The sequence below is a fragment of the Loxodonta africana genome, chromosome 2 (genome assembly GCF_030014295.1).
Source record: "Loxodonta africana isolate mLoxAfr1 chromosome 2, mLoxAfr1.hap2, whole genome shotgun sequence".
NCBI lineage: Eukaryota > Metazoa > Chordata > Mammalia > Proboscidea > Elephantidae > Loxodonta > Loxodonta africana.
In genome coordinates, this window is record NC_087343.1 from 210,962,087 (window position 1) to 210,981,224 (window position 19,138).

General features: G+C 51.9%; 2 protein-coding genes across 4 annotated transcripts; one reads left to right on the forward strand and one right to left on the reverse strand.

The window, feature by feature from the left end:
• The first annotated feature begins 2,337 nt into the window (after positions 1 to 2,337).
• Positions 2,338 to 5,667, forward strand: MFAP4 (microfibril associated protein 4). Of its 2 annotated transcripts, none has more exons than XM_010600242.3 (6): positions 2,338 to 2,410; positions 2,866 to 2,944; positions 3,255 to 3,409; positions 3,930 to 4,026; positions 4,111 to 4,293; positions 4,641 to 5,667. In XM_010600242.3, the coding sequence occupies exons 1-6, from the start codon at positions 2,369 to 2,371 to the stop codon at positions 4,886 to 4,888; spliced, it is 804 nt and encodes a 267-aa protein (XP_010598544.1). In that variant the 5' UTR covers positions 2,338 to 2,368; the 3' UTR covers positions 4,889 to 5,667. The 2 variants fall into 2 exon arrangements, with proteins under 2 accessions (XP_010598544.1, XP_003420740.1); XM_003420692.4 differs by lacking the exon at positions 2,338 to 2,410 and adding an exon at positions 2,500 to 2,569.
• On the reverse strand, positions 5,662 to 10,661 carry MAPK7 (mitogen-activated protein kinase 7). 2 transcript variants are annotated; one of them, XM_003420671.4, is made up of 7 exons: positions 10,511 to 10,661; positions 9,992 to 10,228; positions 9,230 to 9,395; positions 7,506 to 8,584; positions 6,761 to 7,401; positions 6,371 to 6,504; positions 5,662 to 6,231 (listed from the first exon to the last, which is right to left on the reverse strand). In XM_003420671.4, the coding sequence occupies exons 2-7, from the start codon at positions 10,221 to 10,223 to the stop codon at positions 6,078 to 6,080; spliced, it is 2,406 nt and encodes an 801-aa protein (XP_003420719.1). In that variant the 5' UTR covers positions 10,224 to 10,228; positions 10,511 to 10,661; the 3' UTR covers positions 5,662 to 6,077. The 2 variants fall into 2 exon arrangements, with proteins under 2 accessions (XP_003420719.1, XP_023395521.1); XM_023539753.2 differs by lacking the exon at positions 9,992 to 10,228.
• Between the last annotated feature and the right edge of the window lie 8,477 nt (positions 10,662 to 19,138).

Here is a 19,138-nt window from a genome sequence, read left to right on the forward strand (position 1 = left end):
AGAAGGGCAGCCCGGCAGGGAAGGTGGCCCAGCTCCACAAAATCATAGGGACCCAGCTCCTCCATGTTCCACCCTCCCCATCTCCATGAGGCCCTCCTCTTTACTATCCATGGTAGCGGCTGGAGCTCCAGCAGCAGAACAGAGGGGGGGATAACGAGGACTGGCCCCCTACCTTCACACTTCTGCTCACATCTCACTGGCTAAACTTTAGCCATGTAACCTCACCTAGCTATGAGGGAGGCACTGAGCACAGCTAAAAACCAGGATCCTTAACTGCTCAGGACTAACGCAAAAATGGATACTGGGAGGCAGTTACCTGTCTCTTCCCCAAATGAGGATACCAATCATGTGAAGGTCATCTGTTCATACAGAACAATCATGACGTTTATGACGACGATGATGATCACTAATATTTACTAAAGAGTTACTGCTTGTGAGCACTGTTCTTGGCACTGGACACCTATTACTTGATCCTTACCAGATCCCTATGAAGTAGACACTATCCTTGTCCTCATTTTTTACGGAGGAGGAAACTGACACACGGGGGTGAGACAACTTGCACAAGGTCACACGGCTAATAGGTGGCAGAACCTGGATTTGAACCCAGGCACCCTGGCTCCAGAACCCCCAGATAGGACACAACTATGAACAATGACAACTCTTACCAACAACCCAACAATTACAGAACCAAATCCAAGAGGCCGACTGGGGTTCTCCCAAGGGGCTTATGGATTTAGGAGTGGGGAAAGAGGCCCTGAGCCAAAGCTGCTTTCTTACTTGATATCTCTGAGTATTTGTTCTTACATCCAATAAACGTCCTTTCATAACACAAACTACACTTGTAATAATCATTTAAAGCCACTTCTTGAGGGCAGATAATGTATCCCCAGCAGCTAGCAGAACACACAGCACACAGTAGGTGGCAATGGTGGTTCAGTGGTAGAATTCTCACTTTCCATGCACGTTTGAGTCCCATTCAATGCACCTTATGCGCTGCTACCACCCATCTGTCAGTGGAGGCTTGTGCATTGCTGTCATGCTGTACAGGCTTCAGCGGAGCTGCCAGGCTGAGATGGACTAGGAAGAAAGGCCTGGCGAGCAACTTCTGAAAATCAGCCGGTGAAAACCCTGTGGATCACAACGGCCTGATCTGCAACCAATCACGCAAATGGTCCAAGACAAGGCAGTGTTTCCATCTGTTATGCATGGGGTCTCCATGTGGTGGGGGTCAACCTGACAGCAGCTAAGAGGTGTTCAAAACTATGTGTTCAGTAGGTGCATGTGTTTATTGTACCTACTCTGTGCAGGCTCTCTGGTGGGTGCTGAGTATGCAGAGATGAGGAGTAGACCCTGCTCACTGGCTCTCACCCAGGCAGAAGACAGACAAGCGGGCCACACAGGGGCAGTGTAGGCAAAGGCACAGAGACTTCAGTGGCGAGAAGTCTGGGGAGGCTAGAGTCAAGGGGAGTAAGAGATACTGGCTGGAGCCAGACTTGAAATTCTTCTCAAGTCCAAGGTGAGAAACAGCCTCAGCCACTGAAGGTTTAGAACAGGGGGTGGCATGCTCAGAGCAGCCATCCAGAAAGCTCCTTCTGACGCAAGATGGACAGAAGGGAGAGATCAGCAGAGAAAACCATGAAGAGGCTGCAACAGTAAGTACCCCTGGTAAGGGGAGACAGGGCTCCAATGATGGCTGGGGCAGAGAAGAGACCTGGGGCTGCAGGCTCAATGGGGGGTTTCAGGGCTGAGAGGGAGAGCTTGGGAGGGTGGGGAAGAAGTGAGGGGTATGGAAGAAGGGGTAAGGAGAAACAAAAGAGGCCCTGTGCTTGTAGGGAGGGGGAGAGCAGGGAGCCAGCGACAGATGCCAGGGAACTCTGTGGGAGGGGAAAGGAGGGGCCGAGGAGGCCAGAGAGGGAAGGGGCCAGAAAGACAGCTGGGGCCTGGCTTGAGCTGGGGCAGACAGAGGGCTGGCCACCCGAACACTTGTGCTCACAGCTCAGCAATGTCTCCGCCCTGCCAGGAGACTGCCTGGTTCCTGCTGCCTCCCCCACAGCCCAGCCAAGTCCCATCAGGAGCTCTGAAGCTCCCCCAGAGCAGCCTCCACCCCCCTCACCATTACCCCTAGGCCTCCCTGCACCAAATGGCTAATGAAACACAGGCCACGGGAGGGGAGGAAATAAGCAGACGTGTGGGGGGAGGGACATCAGGAAGCTGGGACAGGGCTGGAGCCAACTGGGAGGGGCCCACAGGTTGGGGGTGGGGGGTGGGGGTGGGGGGTGGGGGTGAGTGTGTGGAGACAAGAGATCCAGGGCACAGTCTAAGCCAGCAGAGAGTGAACGTCTGCTGAGCTCTGCCTCTGACAGGCCTAATGAGACGCAGGTGGTCCCCTGGCCCCGGCCCCACTCACAGTGTAAGCTGATGCCAGTTCAGTGTCGGGGGAGGGGGAGAGGGGCTCTGCAGCCACAGGGCGGGGCTGGGGAGGCTGGCCAGGGCCCAGCACATAACTCTGGGCAGTTGCAGTCTGGGCTGCAGACACCCAGCCGCCCTGCAGTGAACGGACAGGATGACGGTACGGGGGCCCCGGGTGGGGGCTCCCATGGCACCGGGGCTAAGCCCACTCCAGGGGCAGAACACCCTTGACCAAAAGGGGGTTATGAAGGGACAGCGGGTCCCTTGTTCCAGGATGGGCACTTGAGTCATGAGGGTGCTAAGCCTGCCCAAGAGTGGGGTTACTTGGCAGGAGGAAAGGGGTTGAAGGGCAGGCAGAGGGATTCCAGCAGGGCTGGGATATGTGATGGGGATAAAAACAAGGAAAGCAGGGGTCTCCAGCTTGAGGGCTGCACTGACCCTGCTCTCCCCTCGCAGGCCCTCCTGGCCCTGCCGCTGCTGCTTCTCCTCTCTACTACCCGCTGCGCCTCCCAAGTCTCCGGGATCCGGGGAGATGGTAAGCAGCCCCACATTCACAAATGCAGCAGGCGAGTGGGCTGGGCGAGGAGTGGCTATTCCAAGCCACCATTCCTGGGGGTCAGGCCTCAGAGTTGACCGTCAGCTCCCCAGGACTCTCTCTGGTCCCTCCTCTCTAAAATGGGACAGGTGGACGAAAGATCTCTGAGGGTTCCCCTTCTTGAGATTTCTTGTGACACAGTACCCCACCCCAGGAGACTGAGGCAGACCGCTGGGTGCTGACCAAACGGTATTGCCCTAGTCCCTCTCTTCACTATTCTCATGCATCCTCCCTGCCCCACCCCCACCAGCTCTGGAGAAGGCCTGCCTTCAGCAGCCCCTGGACTGTGACGACATCTACGCCCAGGGCTACCAGACAGACGGTGTGTACCTTATCTACCCCTCTGGCCCCAGTGTACCCGTGCCTGTCTTCTGTGACATGACCACTGAGGGCGGAAAGTGGACGGTAAGTGGCGGGGGGCGGGGGGGGTGGAGTTGAGGCCATGCAGCTGGTTCCAACAAACCTCGGCTTAGCCCCAGCTGTGTGACCCTGAGCTTCCTTTTTGAACCTGTCTCTTCATCTGTAAAATGGAGATAATAGTTTGTCAACAGCCAACACAAATTGAGCGCTGAAGGTGGGTTAATGCATTTAATCCTCAAGAAAAAATCTCAGGAGGAGGCCCAGAGAGGTAATTTGTCCAAGGCCACACAGCCAATACCAGTTTCACACCCAGGTGTGTGAACTCTAGAATGCACCCTCTAAACCCCTTCCCATGCTGCCTCTCAAGAGAATGAGTGTAAGGAGCCCGGCTGGGCTGCTACTCTGGCTGCTCACTGTGGTCGATGCCAGTATACACCTTGTTCTAGGCCCCTGACTCCATCCTTCAACACTTGTTTCAGCATTATAAGGTCCACGGCCAGGGCAGGGCGAGGTCCCTGCCCACTGGACACTCCATTGGCCCAGTCGCCTGTTCTCTCCGCTCTAGATTTTCCAGAAGCGATTCAATGGTTCGGTGAGTTTCTTCCGGGGCTGGAACGACTACAAGCGGGGCTTCGGCCGTGCAGATGGAGAGTACTGGCTGGGTAAGCCGGGGCAGGCTGCGGGGGTTGGAGCGCTGCCCAGAGCGCCAGGTCCTTGCTGACCAACTGCCACCTCTCCCCGCCCAGGGCTAGAGAACCTTCACCTCCTGACACTGAAGCAGAAGTACGAGCTACGCGTGGACTTAGAGGACTTCGAGAACAACACAGCCTTTGCCAAGTACCTCGAATTCTCCATCTCACCCAACGCAGTCAGCGCTGAGGAGGATGGCTACACTCTCTATGTGGCAGGCTTCGAGGACGGCGGGGCAGGTATCACCCTCCTGTCAGCCTAAGGAGGGGCTAAGGGGGAAAAGGGAAGCAGGGGTTGGCACTGCCCAGTAAGTCCCTTACCCCTTTCAAGCCCCTCTTGGGCTTAGAAGGAACTCCTCCCTGGGGAGAAGTGTGCCTGGCTTTGCTCCAGGGCCCCTGTAGAAGAGCAGCTGTTTCTCTTCACTGCAGAAGTATATCTACCTGACATGTGGCTCAGGGAGGTGCCCCCATCCCGCCAGGCTGCCATGTGATGTCTCCAACGGTGTCACACATTACTGCAGTCGCCCCTCTCCCTGCCAGCTCGGAGCTCAGCTCTCCACCTCAGCTGCTCCATGCCTTCCCCACAGGTGACTCCCTGTCCTACCACAGTGGCCAGAAGTTCTCCACCTTCGACCGGGACCAGGACCTCTTTGTGCAGAACTGCGCGGCCCTCTCCTCAGGGGCCTTCTGGTTCCGCAGCTGCCACTTCGCCAACCTCAATGGCTTCTACCTGGGTGGCTCCCACCTCTCCTATGCCAATGGCATCAACTGGGCTCAGTGGAAGGGCTTCTACTACTCCCTCAAGCGCACTGAGATGAAAATCCGCCGGGCTTGAGGGCTGGCTCCCACAGACCCCACCCCTCCCTTTGCCCCACTCCCAGAGCCCTTGCCATGTTGATTATTCTGCTCCTAGCCCCAACTTCCTTTGCCATGGCTGATCCCCTCCCATACTCAGGGCATCTGGCTCCAAGCCATGCCTCTGCTCTTCTACCTTTTGGCTGCACAGCCAGCAGCTTCCCAAGCCTTCTCTAAGGCCCAGCTGTTCCAGCCTAGACCTGGATGGGCTCCATAGACTCATACCTGCCTCTGCCCTGTCCCAACAGATAAAGAGCCAGAAGCCACTCTCCAGATGTTTACGTTCCCCTTCAGCCAGCTTTCTTACTGCAGACTCCTCCATCTGGGCCACCCTGGATGCCAGACTGAGCCGGCACGGTCAGACCAGTGCCCACAGTGTGTGCCAGGCCACCTGCGTGTGGCCACCACTGCCACACTCAAGACTCCCTCTGGCTGTTTTAAGACTATCTCCAAGCTCTGGCCTCCCTTCCACAACTTAGGCCCCTGTGGTAAGCACCACAGCTGTCAACCCCATTTCACTATCATAGTCAGCTTCCTCCACCTGCCTGTCCCAACTCCCGAAGCCCAATGCCAAAACTGTATTTCACCAGAGTTACTGCATGCTACCCTGAAACAACCACTATAGTTAGGTAGGCATAGATATGAGGTGCCCCGCCCCAGCCCAGGTCGAGATGTGGCCATGTAAAGGAGCAGAGACAATCTCTGTGGGGATGGGAGAAGGGAGCGGGGGACTCAATAAACCTGCAAGACGTGAATGAACTGGCTTTGGCTGTTGTGCTCTCAAATGCGTTTGCTTAGAGACCTGACTCCTCCTTGCTCTCCTACTGACCTCTTACTACGTCCTGCCCCCAACTACAAAAATGACATCTACAGTCAGGTGTTGAAGGAATCCTTATATTTGACAGGTCTCGTTTCAATGACAAAAAAATAGCATAAAAATAAAAACAATAATAAAATACTGAAAAGATCATTCGGGGCAGCAGGAGTTTCCCATCCTGCCATGGCTCGGTGGTGGCTCAGTGGCTGCTTAAGGCTGCGTGTGAGTCTGAGATGAACCTGCAGAATCCAGGTGGAGCCTCACCTGCTGGCCCAGGGCTCCAGCCCTCCTGAATGCTCTGATGGGCCCAGAGCTGGGTCTATCCCCTGGTGACAAGGCACAGGCTGGGGCCTCAGGGCTCCTGAAGGTCAGGCAGGTCAGCCAGCAGCATCGGGGAGTCCATCTGGATCTCACGCTGCAGTGACTCAATGTCAGCAGGGTTCATGCCATGACCCTCCAACCAGTCAGCAAGCAGGGAGGCTGACAAGGAGGCCGAGTCCGCCTGGCTGCAGGGGAAGGGGGCAGGAAGGCAGCTGTCACCCTAGGCCGGCTCCTTGCCCACCCCATGGGGGAGCACCTCCCGCACCAGGGTCCCCTCTCCACAGCCCCCGCCCAGGAGCTCTGTCCAGCCATCCCTGCCCTTACCCATCCTGTGGCCCGTCAGCCATGCCCATGTCAAAAGATTGGTTCAAGAACTCCTCCAGGTCAAAGCCGACACCATACCCAGCCCCGCTGCCCTTTGGAGTGCCTGAGAACACAGGGGGCAGGGGGTCCTCCACCTGCAAGAACGAGGGTATGGTTATAATGCAGACACCACAAAAGCAGACTGCAGGTACACCTGGGAAGCCTATGAATAAGAATACCAGTCTCGGCAGGCACTGGGACTTGCTGAGTGCCCAGCTCTACACACAGACAGAGTCCTTCTGCCTCACAATTTTCATGTAACGAGGACATGCCAAAGCCCGTCCCTTCCACCTGCCCCCACCAAACAGAACCCGTTTTCCCTGGGCCCGCTACCTGGGCCTCTCCTCTCACCTGCGACTTGGACAGCTGCTGGGTCACCAGGTTAACGTCAGGTGACTCTGAGGTGGAGAGGTGAGGGGCTCCCCCAGGGTCTGCAGGGGGTGGGCCAGATGGGAAGTAAGGCAGGACTCCCAGGGCACTGGGGCCAGGCAGCCCAGGGGGTGACACAAGCGGTTGGGGGGCCAAGAGGCTGGACATGTTGGACTGGAGAGGAGCAGGGACAGGGATGGGCCCAGGAGGGCCAGCGGGGTGAGTAGCAGGCTCAGGGGGTGGGCAGACAGGCTGGGCTGAAGGACCAGGGGTTGAGCCTACAGGTTGAGGTGGGGGACCAGTTTGCTGGGCTACAGGGCCAGGGGGAGGACTGGCGGGCTGGGCTGGGGGTGGCGCTGGTGCTGAGGGCTGAGCCATGCGAGTCCAACGCTCCAGCAGGCTGCGGTCATTGTCACTGAGCACCAGCCCGGCCAGAGGGTCACTGGAGGGGGCCCCAGTGGCCCCAGCTCCTCGCTCCTTTCGCTCCCTCTCCTGCCGCCGCTTCTCCCGCTCCTTGGCCCGTTCCTGCCGCCGCCGCCGCTTCTCCTCCCGCTCTCGCTGACGTTCCTGGGCCGTCACTGGCTTTCGAGGCTCAGGGGCCTCCAGAGGAGCACTGGGGCCATCTGCAGGGAAGTCGAGTGGGGAAGGTAAGAGCATGCAGCCCAGTCTAAGCCTGGAGTCTCACTCCCACCCTACTCCCAGGCCAGTCACTCCATCCACAAGACACCTTTGAGCCGGTTCCGTAAGGACTTCAGGAGAGCGGCTTTGAGGGCCGCCTTGGTGTTGTCTGAGATGGCACCTTCTCTCTTTGGAGGGGCCAGCTCGCTGGCAGGCAGAGGTGGCTGGGCAGTCAGATCAATGGTGTCAGGTGCAGGGCCGGGGCACGGTGGTGGGGCTGGCGGGGGCGACTCCATGGCACAGTCCCCACCAGGTGCCCAGGGACTGGGCATCTCAATGTCGGGACAGCCAGGCTCACTGGCCACAGGGTGTAGGGAAGGCTGGAAGCGGATCTGCTGGCGGATGCCCTCACGTCGGGCATGGAAGTCCTCAATCTCAGCCACGATTGCCTCCTTAATACGCTCCCGGGTGAGGGCTTCACGGTCAAAGGCAAAGTCAAAAGGTGGAGCACAGTCAGGCTCATCATCAGGGTCATGGTACTTGGCCAGGAAGGGGTGGCGCAGGGCAGCAGCTGCTGAGATGCGGGCGCCAGGCTCGAAACGTAGCATGCGGCCCAGCAGCGAGAGCGCCTGTCGGTCAGCGCCTGGGTACACCGTCTCCCAGGGCACGGGCTGGCGCGGTGGCAGGCTCTGAATATAAGCCCGCACCCTCTCAGCCCCCACAGCTTGAATCACAGCTGGTGACGGGGTACCCAGCACCATCATGATCAGCTGCAGCTGGTGCACATAGTTTTTGCCTGGAAAAAGCTGGCGCCGGGCCAGCATCTCCCCAAAGATGCAGCCCACAGACCACAAGTCAATAGCCTGTGTGTACTCATGCAGTGAAAGCATGAGCTCAGGGGCCCGGTACCAGCGCGTGGCCACATACTCAGTCATGAAGTACTGGTGTTCGGCGGGCGAGGTGCACAGGCCACGGGCCATGCCAAAGTCCCCAATCTTGAGCTCACAGTTCTCATTCACTAACAAATTTGAGGGCTTGAGGTCACGGTGGATGACCTGAGCCGAGTGCATATACTTGAGGCCTCGAAGCAGCTGGTACAGGAAGTAGCGCACATGCTCCAGCGTTAGTGGCTGTGAAGAGTGGATGATCTGGTGCAGGTCACTCTCCATCAGGTCCAAGACCACATAGCTGCAAGAGAGGCGGAGAGAGGCATGGGCTGGCCCTCCCACTTCAGGGAATAGCCCTAGCCTCAGTGCTCTGTCCTGACTCCAGACAGGTAATGAATGACCTTACTCTCTGCCCCACGGAATCCGGAGCATGGTACAGAGGAAGAACAGATTCTAGCTTGTCTACAACCGTGCCATAAAGTGGGTTAAATCACTTTTCTCTCTGGACCTAGTTTCCCCATCACGTAAAAGATGGATTTGGCCTAAACCAATGCTGGCTAATAGGTTTAATTTTGGGACTATCTCCATTGTTTGGTAATGGCTGCTAGAAGAACTATGACAAAAACTGGGAAGACGTGTCTACTTTCCGAAGAAAATTGTTCCGTGATTCATTAGCAACGTCTGCCAAGGAGTAGAATCAGTAGTGATGGTATGAATGTCATATGTCTGCTACCAAATATACCGAGATTCTATAAACCTTAAACTCTTCTCAAGGAATAACAGTTGCCCTGGCAAGTCCATAAAGGAACATTTGTCCTGGAATCATCGGTATTTTCCCAGCCTGCCTTTACATTAGATTCAGCTGCCTTTTCGGAACTTCAGCAATATGGCACCAGCCTTCAAAAAGGTCTCAACTCTGCCTCCTTTTCCCAGCCCCACTCCTTACACAGATTTGAACTCGCCATAGGGCACCATGGGCCTCAGGATGTCCTTGATGGCGATGATGTTGTCATGCTTAAAGTGTTTAAGGATCTTCAGCTCCCTCAGCGTTCGCTTGGCATTGGTCACCACATCAAAAGCATTAGGGATCTTCTTGATGGCCACCTGCTGGCCTGAAAACAGGGAAAAGGCAAGAACCAAAGAATGAGGATACAAATAACAACAGCTACCATATACTGACCACCTATATATACTGAATACCAAGCCTTGTGCTAAACACTTTACAAACATTATCAAATTTACCCTTCACAACTATGTTATGAGGCAAGTTGCACAGCTAGTTGGCGCTTGCATTAAGACTAATGCCTGTACTCAATCTCCTACATCTCTCTCCATCTCAGACTTTACCATCCTCCCCCCCACAATCCTATATGCCAGCCTCTAGCTCCGGAATACATTTCTACCTGGCTGTGTCCCAGAAAGTAGACTGACACAATGGCAAAAGCACCAGACCAGAGTTTCAGAGACCTGTCCTTAACATGGAGCCTGGCCCACTGATGGTACCTAATCAATATGTGTTGAATTGAACCAGAATTCATATTCTTCCTTTCCTTCCTCCTTACGTGAGCCTGGGCAGGTTACTCCCTCTCTCTGGGATCCAGCGGCCCAGCCTGTGAGAGATGAATGGCACTCCTGTCCAGGGGAGTGCTAAAGGTGGGAGCAGATCAAAAGGAGGAAAAGGGGCTCCTTGCCTGGGGACCTGGCTCACCCGTGAGGCGGCGGCGAGCAGAGGACACCACCCCGTAGGCCCCATTGCCTATGGTCTCGATGATTTCGTACTCCTCGCCCACGTCAAAGGTCACATCGAAGGAGCGGGCTTTGAGCAGAGCTAGGTTCTTAGCCGCCACCGAGGCTGTGGGATTGGCGGGCTCTGCCTTCACTTGCCCCGGAGGCTCCCCGGAGCCGTCCTCGCCGTCTTCCTCCTTCAGGGGCTCGGCCATGGCATCTGTGTGGAGATGCGGGTAAGGAGGGGGCCACTCCCAGCCTCAGTTTCCTCTCTGGGGGATGGGGCAGCAGGGCCATGAATTTTCAAGTTCCCTAAGCCGATGGGGCTGACAAGGAGCGAAAAGATGCGGCTGGCACGTGGCAGGCACGCTGTACCCGAGAGGCGGTGCCCACGCTGGGGGTCAAGGGTTAAACGCAGGGACAGCTGTGGGGGAGGGGCCGCGAGCCGCGGTCTGAGAAGAAAAGGGCGAGGCACTTGGGTTTCTCTCAGATCTACACTCACCAAACGAAGCCTGTCCCGACACCGCCTCAGGACGTTTGTAAGTTCCCAGGGCTCCCGGCCTATTGTCCGCAGTACAGTCGCTCACTGCTTTTCAAGAGCCGCGGCCACCACCTCAGCGTCGCTCTTTGCCGGGACAGACCCCCCGCCCCGCCCCGCCCCGCTCCGCCCCCCAGACCACAGGCCCTCCAGTCTTTAGCCAATCGTCGAGCGGTCTCTGCAGAGGGTCCCGCCTCTCATGGTTGTTGCGTCCAATCCGAGACGACCAATCGAGGAAGCCTCGCCTCTTCGCTGCGCGTCCGCATGTCGCAGTCCAACGCGCGGGCGGGAGCCGCCCAGAGGCTGCTTAGCGCTGTAATGGGTGTGCACCCCGCGGGGCACCGCCCTCCGACGCATACGTTCTGGCAGCAGAGGCCCGCCTGAATAAAAGACCGCGCCCCTGTATTTACGCCATCCCTGGGTATTGGGTAAGACGCGTGCGCGCTGGCTCCCGAGGCGCGAGTGAATGGAAGACCGCACCCCTGTACGTACGCACGCGCACGCACGTCATCAATCGACCAATTACCGGCGCTGATGAGCCGCTGATCCCTCCCCCTCCTCCGAAGGCCGGCAGGGGGGATGAGATGTTTGCGACCACCAGCTTGGCTGTCAGTTCCTTTGGACCCCTCTTCCTTTAACAGTCCTCATGGCCCGGGGGATTGAGGTCCCCATTTTCTCGGTCCTGTTTGTCTGCTTTGGGAATGCACCCTTCCTGGAACACAAAAGTGGTCACGTCGAACCACAGAGATCCCGGTCTTCCGGGATTCTAGAGCGTCCGGCCTGGAACCGCCACTGACTTCCGGCGGCTGGTCTCACAGCTTGCGGCGTCCCTGGATTTCAGCGCGTCTCTTCTTGGCCTTTTTGCATGTTTCCTGCACGCCTCTACTGTGTTTTGCGACTCCCGTGCTCTGGGTCGCCGCGGAGACGAGGGCGATCAGCAGGCCGAGCTGTCCAGCCTCTGCCCTTCCAGAGCCAGAGGGCCAGCTGAAGCCCAGAGAGGGCACAGCCGCATTAGAACCCAGGAGCCCTCAGCCGTCCCAGGGCCCAATCGTTCATTCATGTAAAAAAAAAATTGCCACCAAGGTGATTCCGACTCCCAGCGACTCTATAAAACCAAAACCAAGCCCCTTGCTGTCGAGTCCATTCCGACTTATAGTGACCCTAAAGGGCGGAGTAGAACTGCCCCGTAGGGTTTCCAAGGAGCACCTGGTGGATTTGAACTGCCCGCTTTTGGTTAGCAGCCCTAGCTCTTAACCGCTACGCCACCAGGGTTTCCAGCGACCCTATAGGACAGGGTAAAACTGCCGCCACAGGATTTCCAAGGCTGTTATTTTTACAGAAAGGAGCCCTGGTGGCACAATGGTTAAGTGCTTGGCTGCTAACCAATTGGTAGGAAGTTCAAATCCACCAGATGCTCCGCAGGAGAAAGATACAGCTGTACACCTCTGTAAAGATTTACAGTCTTGGAAACCCTATGGCGGCAGTTTTACCCTGTCCATTGGGGTCACTGTGAGCGAGAATCCACTCGAAGGCGACGGGCTTTTGTTTTAATCTTTACAGAAGCAGACTGCCACATCTTTCTCCCTCAGCCTTGGAGAAGCTGGTGAGTTGGAACCACCAACCTTTAAGTTAGCCGCCCAGTATTTAACCACTGCACCACCAGGACTACTTATGTTCACGTAGCAAACATTTATCAAGCAGCATCCCTCTAAGACGCAGGGTTAAGGAATCAGAGGTAGATGTAGTCGCCAGTGTGAGCTGGAAGGAAGTTTTCAGCAGCGAGCAGAGCTTGAGGTAGGGCTATGAAGGAAGAAGCAATTTTGGAGTTGGGACTTAAAAGATGGCTGGGTTTCTGCCAAGTTAGATGAGAAAGAAGAACACTGGGACTGGGAAACAGGTGAGCAAAAGTGTGGAGGCAGAGAAGTAGAGGAATGCATGCCCTCTGCAGGTTTCTCCTTTGCCCTGAATTTGAATGGAAGAGGGAGAGATCAGGACAGAGCCCAGTAGTGAGTCTGAGGGCCAGACCAAGGGTTTATTTCTTATGTCGCAACCTAGTGGCCAAAGGGCTGGATCCAGACCAAAAATGAATTTTGGTAAACCTACACTTCTTTTTTTATCCATAAGGCTTTCACTAGCCAATTTTTTTTTGGAAGTAGGTCCCTAGGTCCTCTTCTTCGTAGTCTGTCTTAATTTGAATGCTCTGCTGAAACCTTTCCACCATGGGTGAACTCGATGGTATTTGAACTACTGGTGGCATAGGTTGCAGTACCACAGCAACATGCAAGCCACCACAGTATGACAAACTGACAGAATCAAGAGACCATCTCCAGAATAGATTTGACATGTTGAACACTAATGACCGAAGACCAGATGAGCTGTGGGGACAACATCAAGTACATCATACATAAAGAAAGCAAAGGGTCATTAAAAAGACAGGAAAGAAAAAAAAGACCAAAATGGATACAAGAAGAGACTCTGAAACTTGCTCTTGAACATAGAGTAGCTAAAGCAAGTGGAAGAAACGATGAAGTAAAAGCTGAACAGAAGATTTCAAAGGTCAGCTCTAGAAGAGACAGTAAAGTATTATAATGAAATGTGCAGGCCTGAAGTTATAAAACTAAAACGGAAAGAACACATTCATTTCTCAAGCTGAAAGAACTGAAGAAAAAAATCAAGACTCGAATTGCAATATTGAAGGATTCTTTGGGCAAAATATTGAATGACACAGGAAGTATCAAAAGAAGATGAAAGGAATACACAGAGTCACTATAACAGAAAGAATTGGTCGATGTTCAGCCATTTCAGGAGGTAGCATATGATCAACAACTGATGGTATTGAAGGAAGAAGTCCAAGCTGCACTGAAGGCACTGGCGAAAAACAAGGCTTCAGGAATTGATGAAATACCAATTGAGATGTTTCAGCAAACAGATGCAATGCTGGAAGTGCTCACTCGCCTGTGCCAAGAAATGCAGAAGACAGCTACCTGGCCAACCAACTGAAAGAGATCAATATGCGCGCCTATTTCAAAGAAAGATGATCCAATGGAATGCAGAAATTATCAGACAATATCGTTGATACCACAGGCAAGTAAAATTTTGCTGAAGATAATTCAAAAATGGTTGCAGCAGTACGTCAACAGGGAACTGCCAAAAATTCAAGCTGGATTCAGGAGACAGCATGGAATGATGGATGTCATTGCTGATGTCAGACGGGTCATGGCTGAAAGCAGAGAATACCAGAAAGATGTTTACCTGTGTTTTATTGACCATGCAAAGACATTGGACTGTGTGGAACATAACAAATTGTGGATAACATTAAGAAGAATGGGAATTCCAGAACACTTAATTGTGCTCATGTGAAACCTGTACATAGATCAAGAGACAATCATTCAAAGATAACAAGGGGATACTGCATGGTTTTAAATCAGGAAAGGTTGTGTCAGGGTTGTATCTTTTCACCATACTTATTCAATCTGTATGCTGACCAAAACTGAGAAGCGCGTGGCATCAGGATTGGAGGAGGACTTATTAATGACCTGTGATGGGCAGATGACACAACCTTGCTTCCCAGAAGTGAAGAGGACTTGAAGCACATACTGAAAACCAAAGACTTCAGCCTTCAGTATGGATTATACCTCAATATAAAGAAAACAAAAATCCTCACAATGGGACCAATAAGGAACATGACAAACAGAGAAAATACTACGGTTGTCAAGGACTTTATTTTACTTGGATCCACAATCAATGCCCATGGAAGCAGCAGTCAACAAACCAAACGCCGTATTGCATTGGGCAAATCTGCAAAAGACCTCTTTAAAATGTTAACAAGCAAAGATGTCACTATATGCCTGACCCCAAACCATGGTGTTTTTAATTGCCTCGTATGCATGCAAAAGCTAGACAATAAATAAGGAAGACCGAAAAAGAATTGATGCCTTCGAATTATGGTATTGTCGAAGAATATTGAATATACTGTAGACTGCCAGAAGAACAAGTCTGTCTTGGAAGACAGAATACTCCTTAGAGGTGAGACTTCATCTCACATGCTTTGGGCATGTTATCAGGAGGGACTAGTCCCTAGAGAAGGACATCATCCTTGGTAAAGTAGAGGGTCATCAAAAAAGAGGAAGACCCTCGAGGAAATGGACTGACATAGTGGCTGCAACAATGGGCTCAAGCACAGCAATAACTGTGAGCATGGAGTAGGACCAGGCAGTGTTTTGTTCTGTTCTGCATACGGTTGCTATGAGTCAAAAATTACTCGACGGCACCTAACAGCAACAACAGTTTTTTTGTTGTTTATTTTCCCCACTATTTTGGTTTTTGCAGAAACATACATACAGAAAGTTGCAGATATAACAAGTGTTCAGCTCAATAAATTCTCACAAACCGAACACACCTGTGCAACTTGCATCCAGCTCAAGAAACAAATATGACCAGCCCCTCAGAACCCCCTCCTCTTTTCTACTGGTGACAGTTATTAACTCTTTTCCACACATTAAAATGGAAACGTAAATGTTACATTTTTAAAAACTCAGCATCGGGAAAAAATGTATTTAAGAGCATTAGGTCAGTCCCACAACAAAATCAGCATTTAGATATGCAGAGGTCATACGGTCCTACTGAGTTAGTGTTGAGCTATAAATCTGCGATTTTCCAGACAGCTTAGCAGAAAGCCAAACTATCTGTTCCATGATTTGCATTGAACATTAATAAAGAAACCGTACTCATAGGAAGTGGCAATTTCCTATCACTGAAGTCTAAGAATATTTCTTTGATGGCCTTCCTTTAGTGATACAGTGGATAATCTTCCCTAACTGAAATGCAGTAAACTCTGAAGTGAGTACAGTGTCCCTTAGTATAAGCAGACAGTATACCAAAGTAAGACATATTGAACACATTTTTCAGGGGACCAGCTGGACAGTTGTCTGATCATCCTGTCTGATCCAGGAATAAGACATAAAAATACCTGAAAAGAATAATAAATTGTGTATCCTTTCAATATTTCTCCATACATATTTCAGCTAGGCAGGGTATACAAGTTGAAGTTCAATATTCCCTGGCAAAAGCTTCGTGATTCCTACTTACTTTTTGAATCCACTTTAAGCTGCTTTGTTTCTTCCTCACTAGGCCCTGACTCTGTTCTGGTAAACATCACCAATAAACCCAACAGACTCTTCAATCCTTGCCTTACTGATCTCTACTGCATATAACACAACTGGCCGGTTCTTTAAGAAAAAATGTTGAATAAGTGAAGCAATCACATAGTTCAAAACTCAAATCATATAAGAGGAATCAGGAAAAGCCTCGGCTCCACTCCCAGATGGCACTTTTATTAGTTTCTCACTGGAAGTACATACAAGCAAATACAAATATCTGGTGGCACAATGGTTAAAGCTTGGCTGCTAACCAAAAAGTCAGCAGTTTAAACCCACCAGCAGCTCCTTGGAAACCCTATGGGGCAGTTCTACTCTGTCCTATAGGGTCACTATGAGTTGGAATTGACTCAATGGCCACAGGTTTTCTTTTTTTAATCGGCCTCCCTTTTTGACCAAGGTAGTGCCTTGGTCATCTAGTGCTGCTTTAACAGAGATACCACACGTGGATGGCTTTAACAAAAAGAAATTTATTTTCTCACAGTCTAGTAGGTTACAGGAAACCCTGGTGGCATAGTGGTTATGTGCTATGGCTGCAAACCAAAGGGTTGGCAGTTCAAATCTACCAGGTGCTCCTTGGAAACTCTATGGGGCAGTTCTACTCTGTCCTATAGGGTTGCCATGAGTCGGAATCGACTCGACTGCACTGGGTTTGGTTTTTGGTTTTAGTAGGTTACAACTCCAAATTCAGGGTGTCAGCTCCAGGGGAAGGCTTTCTCTCTCTGTTTGCTCTGGAGGAAGGTCCTTGGTCTCAATCTTCCCCCGGTTGAGGAGCTTCTCAGGCGCAGGGACCCCGTGTCCAAAGGATGCGCTCTGCTCCTGGTGCTGCTTTCTTGGTGGTATGAGGTCTCCAGCTCTCTGCTTACTTCTCTTTCCTTTCATCTCTCAAGAGATAAAAGGTAGTGCAGGCCACACCCCAGGGAAACTCCCTTTACATTGCACCAGGGAGGTGACCTAAGTAAGGGTGGTGTTACAACCCCACCCTAATCCTCTTAACATAAAATTACAATCACGAAATGTAGGACAACCACACAATACTGGGAATCATGGCCTAACCAAGTTGACACACACATTTTGGGGGGAACAATTCAATCCACGACAGGTAGCATATGTATTTTTCCTGAAGAACACTCTGTATCAATAACCTGGAGTCAGGCAGACGGAGAGAAAGGCAGGACTCCCGGGGCACTGGGGCCAGGCAGCTCAGGGGGTGGCAAAAGCAGCTGGGGCGCCAGGAGGTTGAGGTGTTGGACTGGAGAGGAGCAGGGACAGGAGGGCTGGCGGGGTGGGGAGCAGGATCAAGAGAGCAGGCAGGCAGGCTAGGGTGCAGGACCAGGTTGAGGTGGGGGATCAGTTTGCTGGACTACAGGGCCAGGGAGAGGACGGGCAGTCTGGACTGGGGGCGGTGCTGGTGCTGGGGGTCAAGCCTTGTGAGTCCAGTGCTCAAGCAGGCTGTGGTCGTTGTCACTGAGCACCAGCCTGGCCACAGGGTCAGATTAGTTCCGATGTGTTGCTCTTGCAAACAGTACTGCAATAAGTTATCCTGAACACAAAAAGTTTATCTGCAGGACAAATACCCAGAAATGAAAGTGCCAAGTCAGTGGACTGCACTTAGAGTTTTGAGAGCTAATGTCAAATTTCTGCCCATAAAGACTGTAACAACTTATACTCCCAACAACTCACATGGTGCTTTAAAAAAAATTTTTTTTTTGTAAAAATATAAAGGCCACAACATTTGCCAATTCAACATTTTTCATGTGTAATTCAATAAAACCAATTACATCAATCATGTTGTGCAACCGTCACCAATATCTGTTGCCAAATTTTCTACTCCCATAAACAAAAACTTTTTGTAACCTAAACAATGATTCCCCCTTTTCCCTGTCCCTTCCACCCCTGGTTACCACACTATTAAACTCTAATATGACTTTGCCTATTCTAGATACTTCATACCACTGAAATTCAACACATGGTTTGAATTATTTGCCTGTGTTAAAAATGGGGAGATATAACATAAAAATCCTGATTCCTGGTTTCTCTTGGAAAGAGAACTGAGCAGTGGCTGCTCCACTGGAAAGGACATGAGCCCTCCACTTTGCCATAATCATTACTACTCCCTATCTGTCTCCCCAACACAACATGAGCATTGGATGCCATTTATCATCACACTTGCATCACTGTTTTCTACAACTGTATCAAAAACAGGAAAACAAAAGAGGCTGAAAGAACATATGTCTAAAAAAATGAGACCAAGCATATTTCTTTTTGGGAATAAGGACTATCACACATTATATGCAAATATCCACCTCTCTCGACTCATTATATCTGCTACCTGGCTGCTGTGGCATTTGAGTTCACAGTTCTTGGCTTAGGCTAGGGGAGCCTCTGAAGACTCTTGAGTAGGAGAATACACTTCAGAGCTGCCCTTCTGAAAGGTATTTCTGGCAAATTGTGGAGGATGTCGGTGAGGGGGCGAGACTGGAGGCAAGGAGGAATTGTGACATTCCAAGAGAGAGCCCTGGTGGTATCTGAACTAAGCAGTGACAGATGGAGTGCAGAGAGCAGATGGGGGAAAGAGGTGTGTGGAGCGAGGAAATGCAGGAAGTGTGGATGGTGTCTGAGTTTCATGGTAGACAATGGAGATGTTACCAAGACGGGAACTCAGGAAGAGAACCAGTTTGGGAGGTGGTGAATGAACTCAGTAGTGGATGCTTCGAGGCTCATCTAGGCCATGTTCTATCACTTGATGTCTTAGTTATCTAGTGCTGCTATAACAAAAATATCAGAAGTGGGTGGCTTTAAGAAAAAGCAATTTATTTTTTCAGTTAGGAGGCTACAAGTCCAAATTCAGGGTGTCAGCTCTAGGGGAAGGCTTTCTCTATTGGCTCTGGAGGAAGGTCCTTGTCTCCCCTCAGCGATCATCATGAGGCTTGGCAGCTATCTTCCCCCATTTCTGCCTGCTTGCTTAATCTGCTCTTTTATATCTCAAAAGGATTGATTTAAAACACACCCTAACCTGATACTGCTTCATTAACGTAACAAAGAAAACCCATTCCCAAAAGGGATTATAACCACAGGTATAGGGGTTAGAATTTACAACACGTATTTTGGGGGGGCACAATTCAATCCATAACACATGGTGAATCCCATCTCTGATCCTCCAAGTCCCATTCACCTTCATGAGCTCCAGAACCTTAACCCTCATTCCTAATAGCAGACGCCTACAAACAACTTCCAGAGGCCCCCAATCCAGGTTCCCCTGAGAGGCCATAGGCTGGCCCCACCAACCCGTCCTGAACCCATCTATCTGGCCCCATGTCTGCCTCATCTATAGCCTTCCAGCACTGGTCCAGCTGATGGCTCATCAAAGCAGAGCTTGCTACAGACATGTGTCAACCCTGGGCAGCACCAACAGTCACACACATGTGAACCCCAG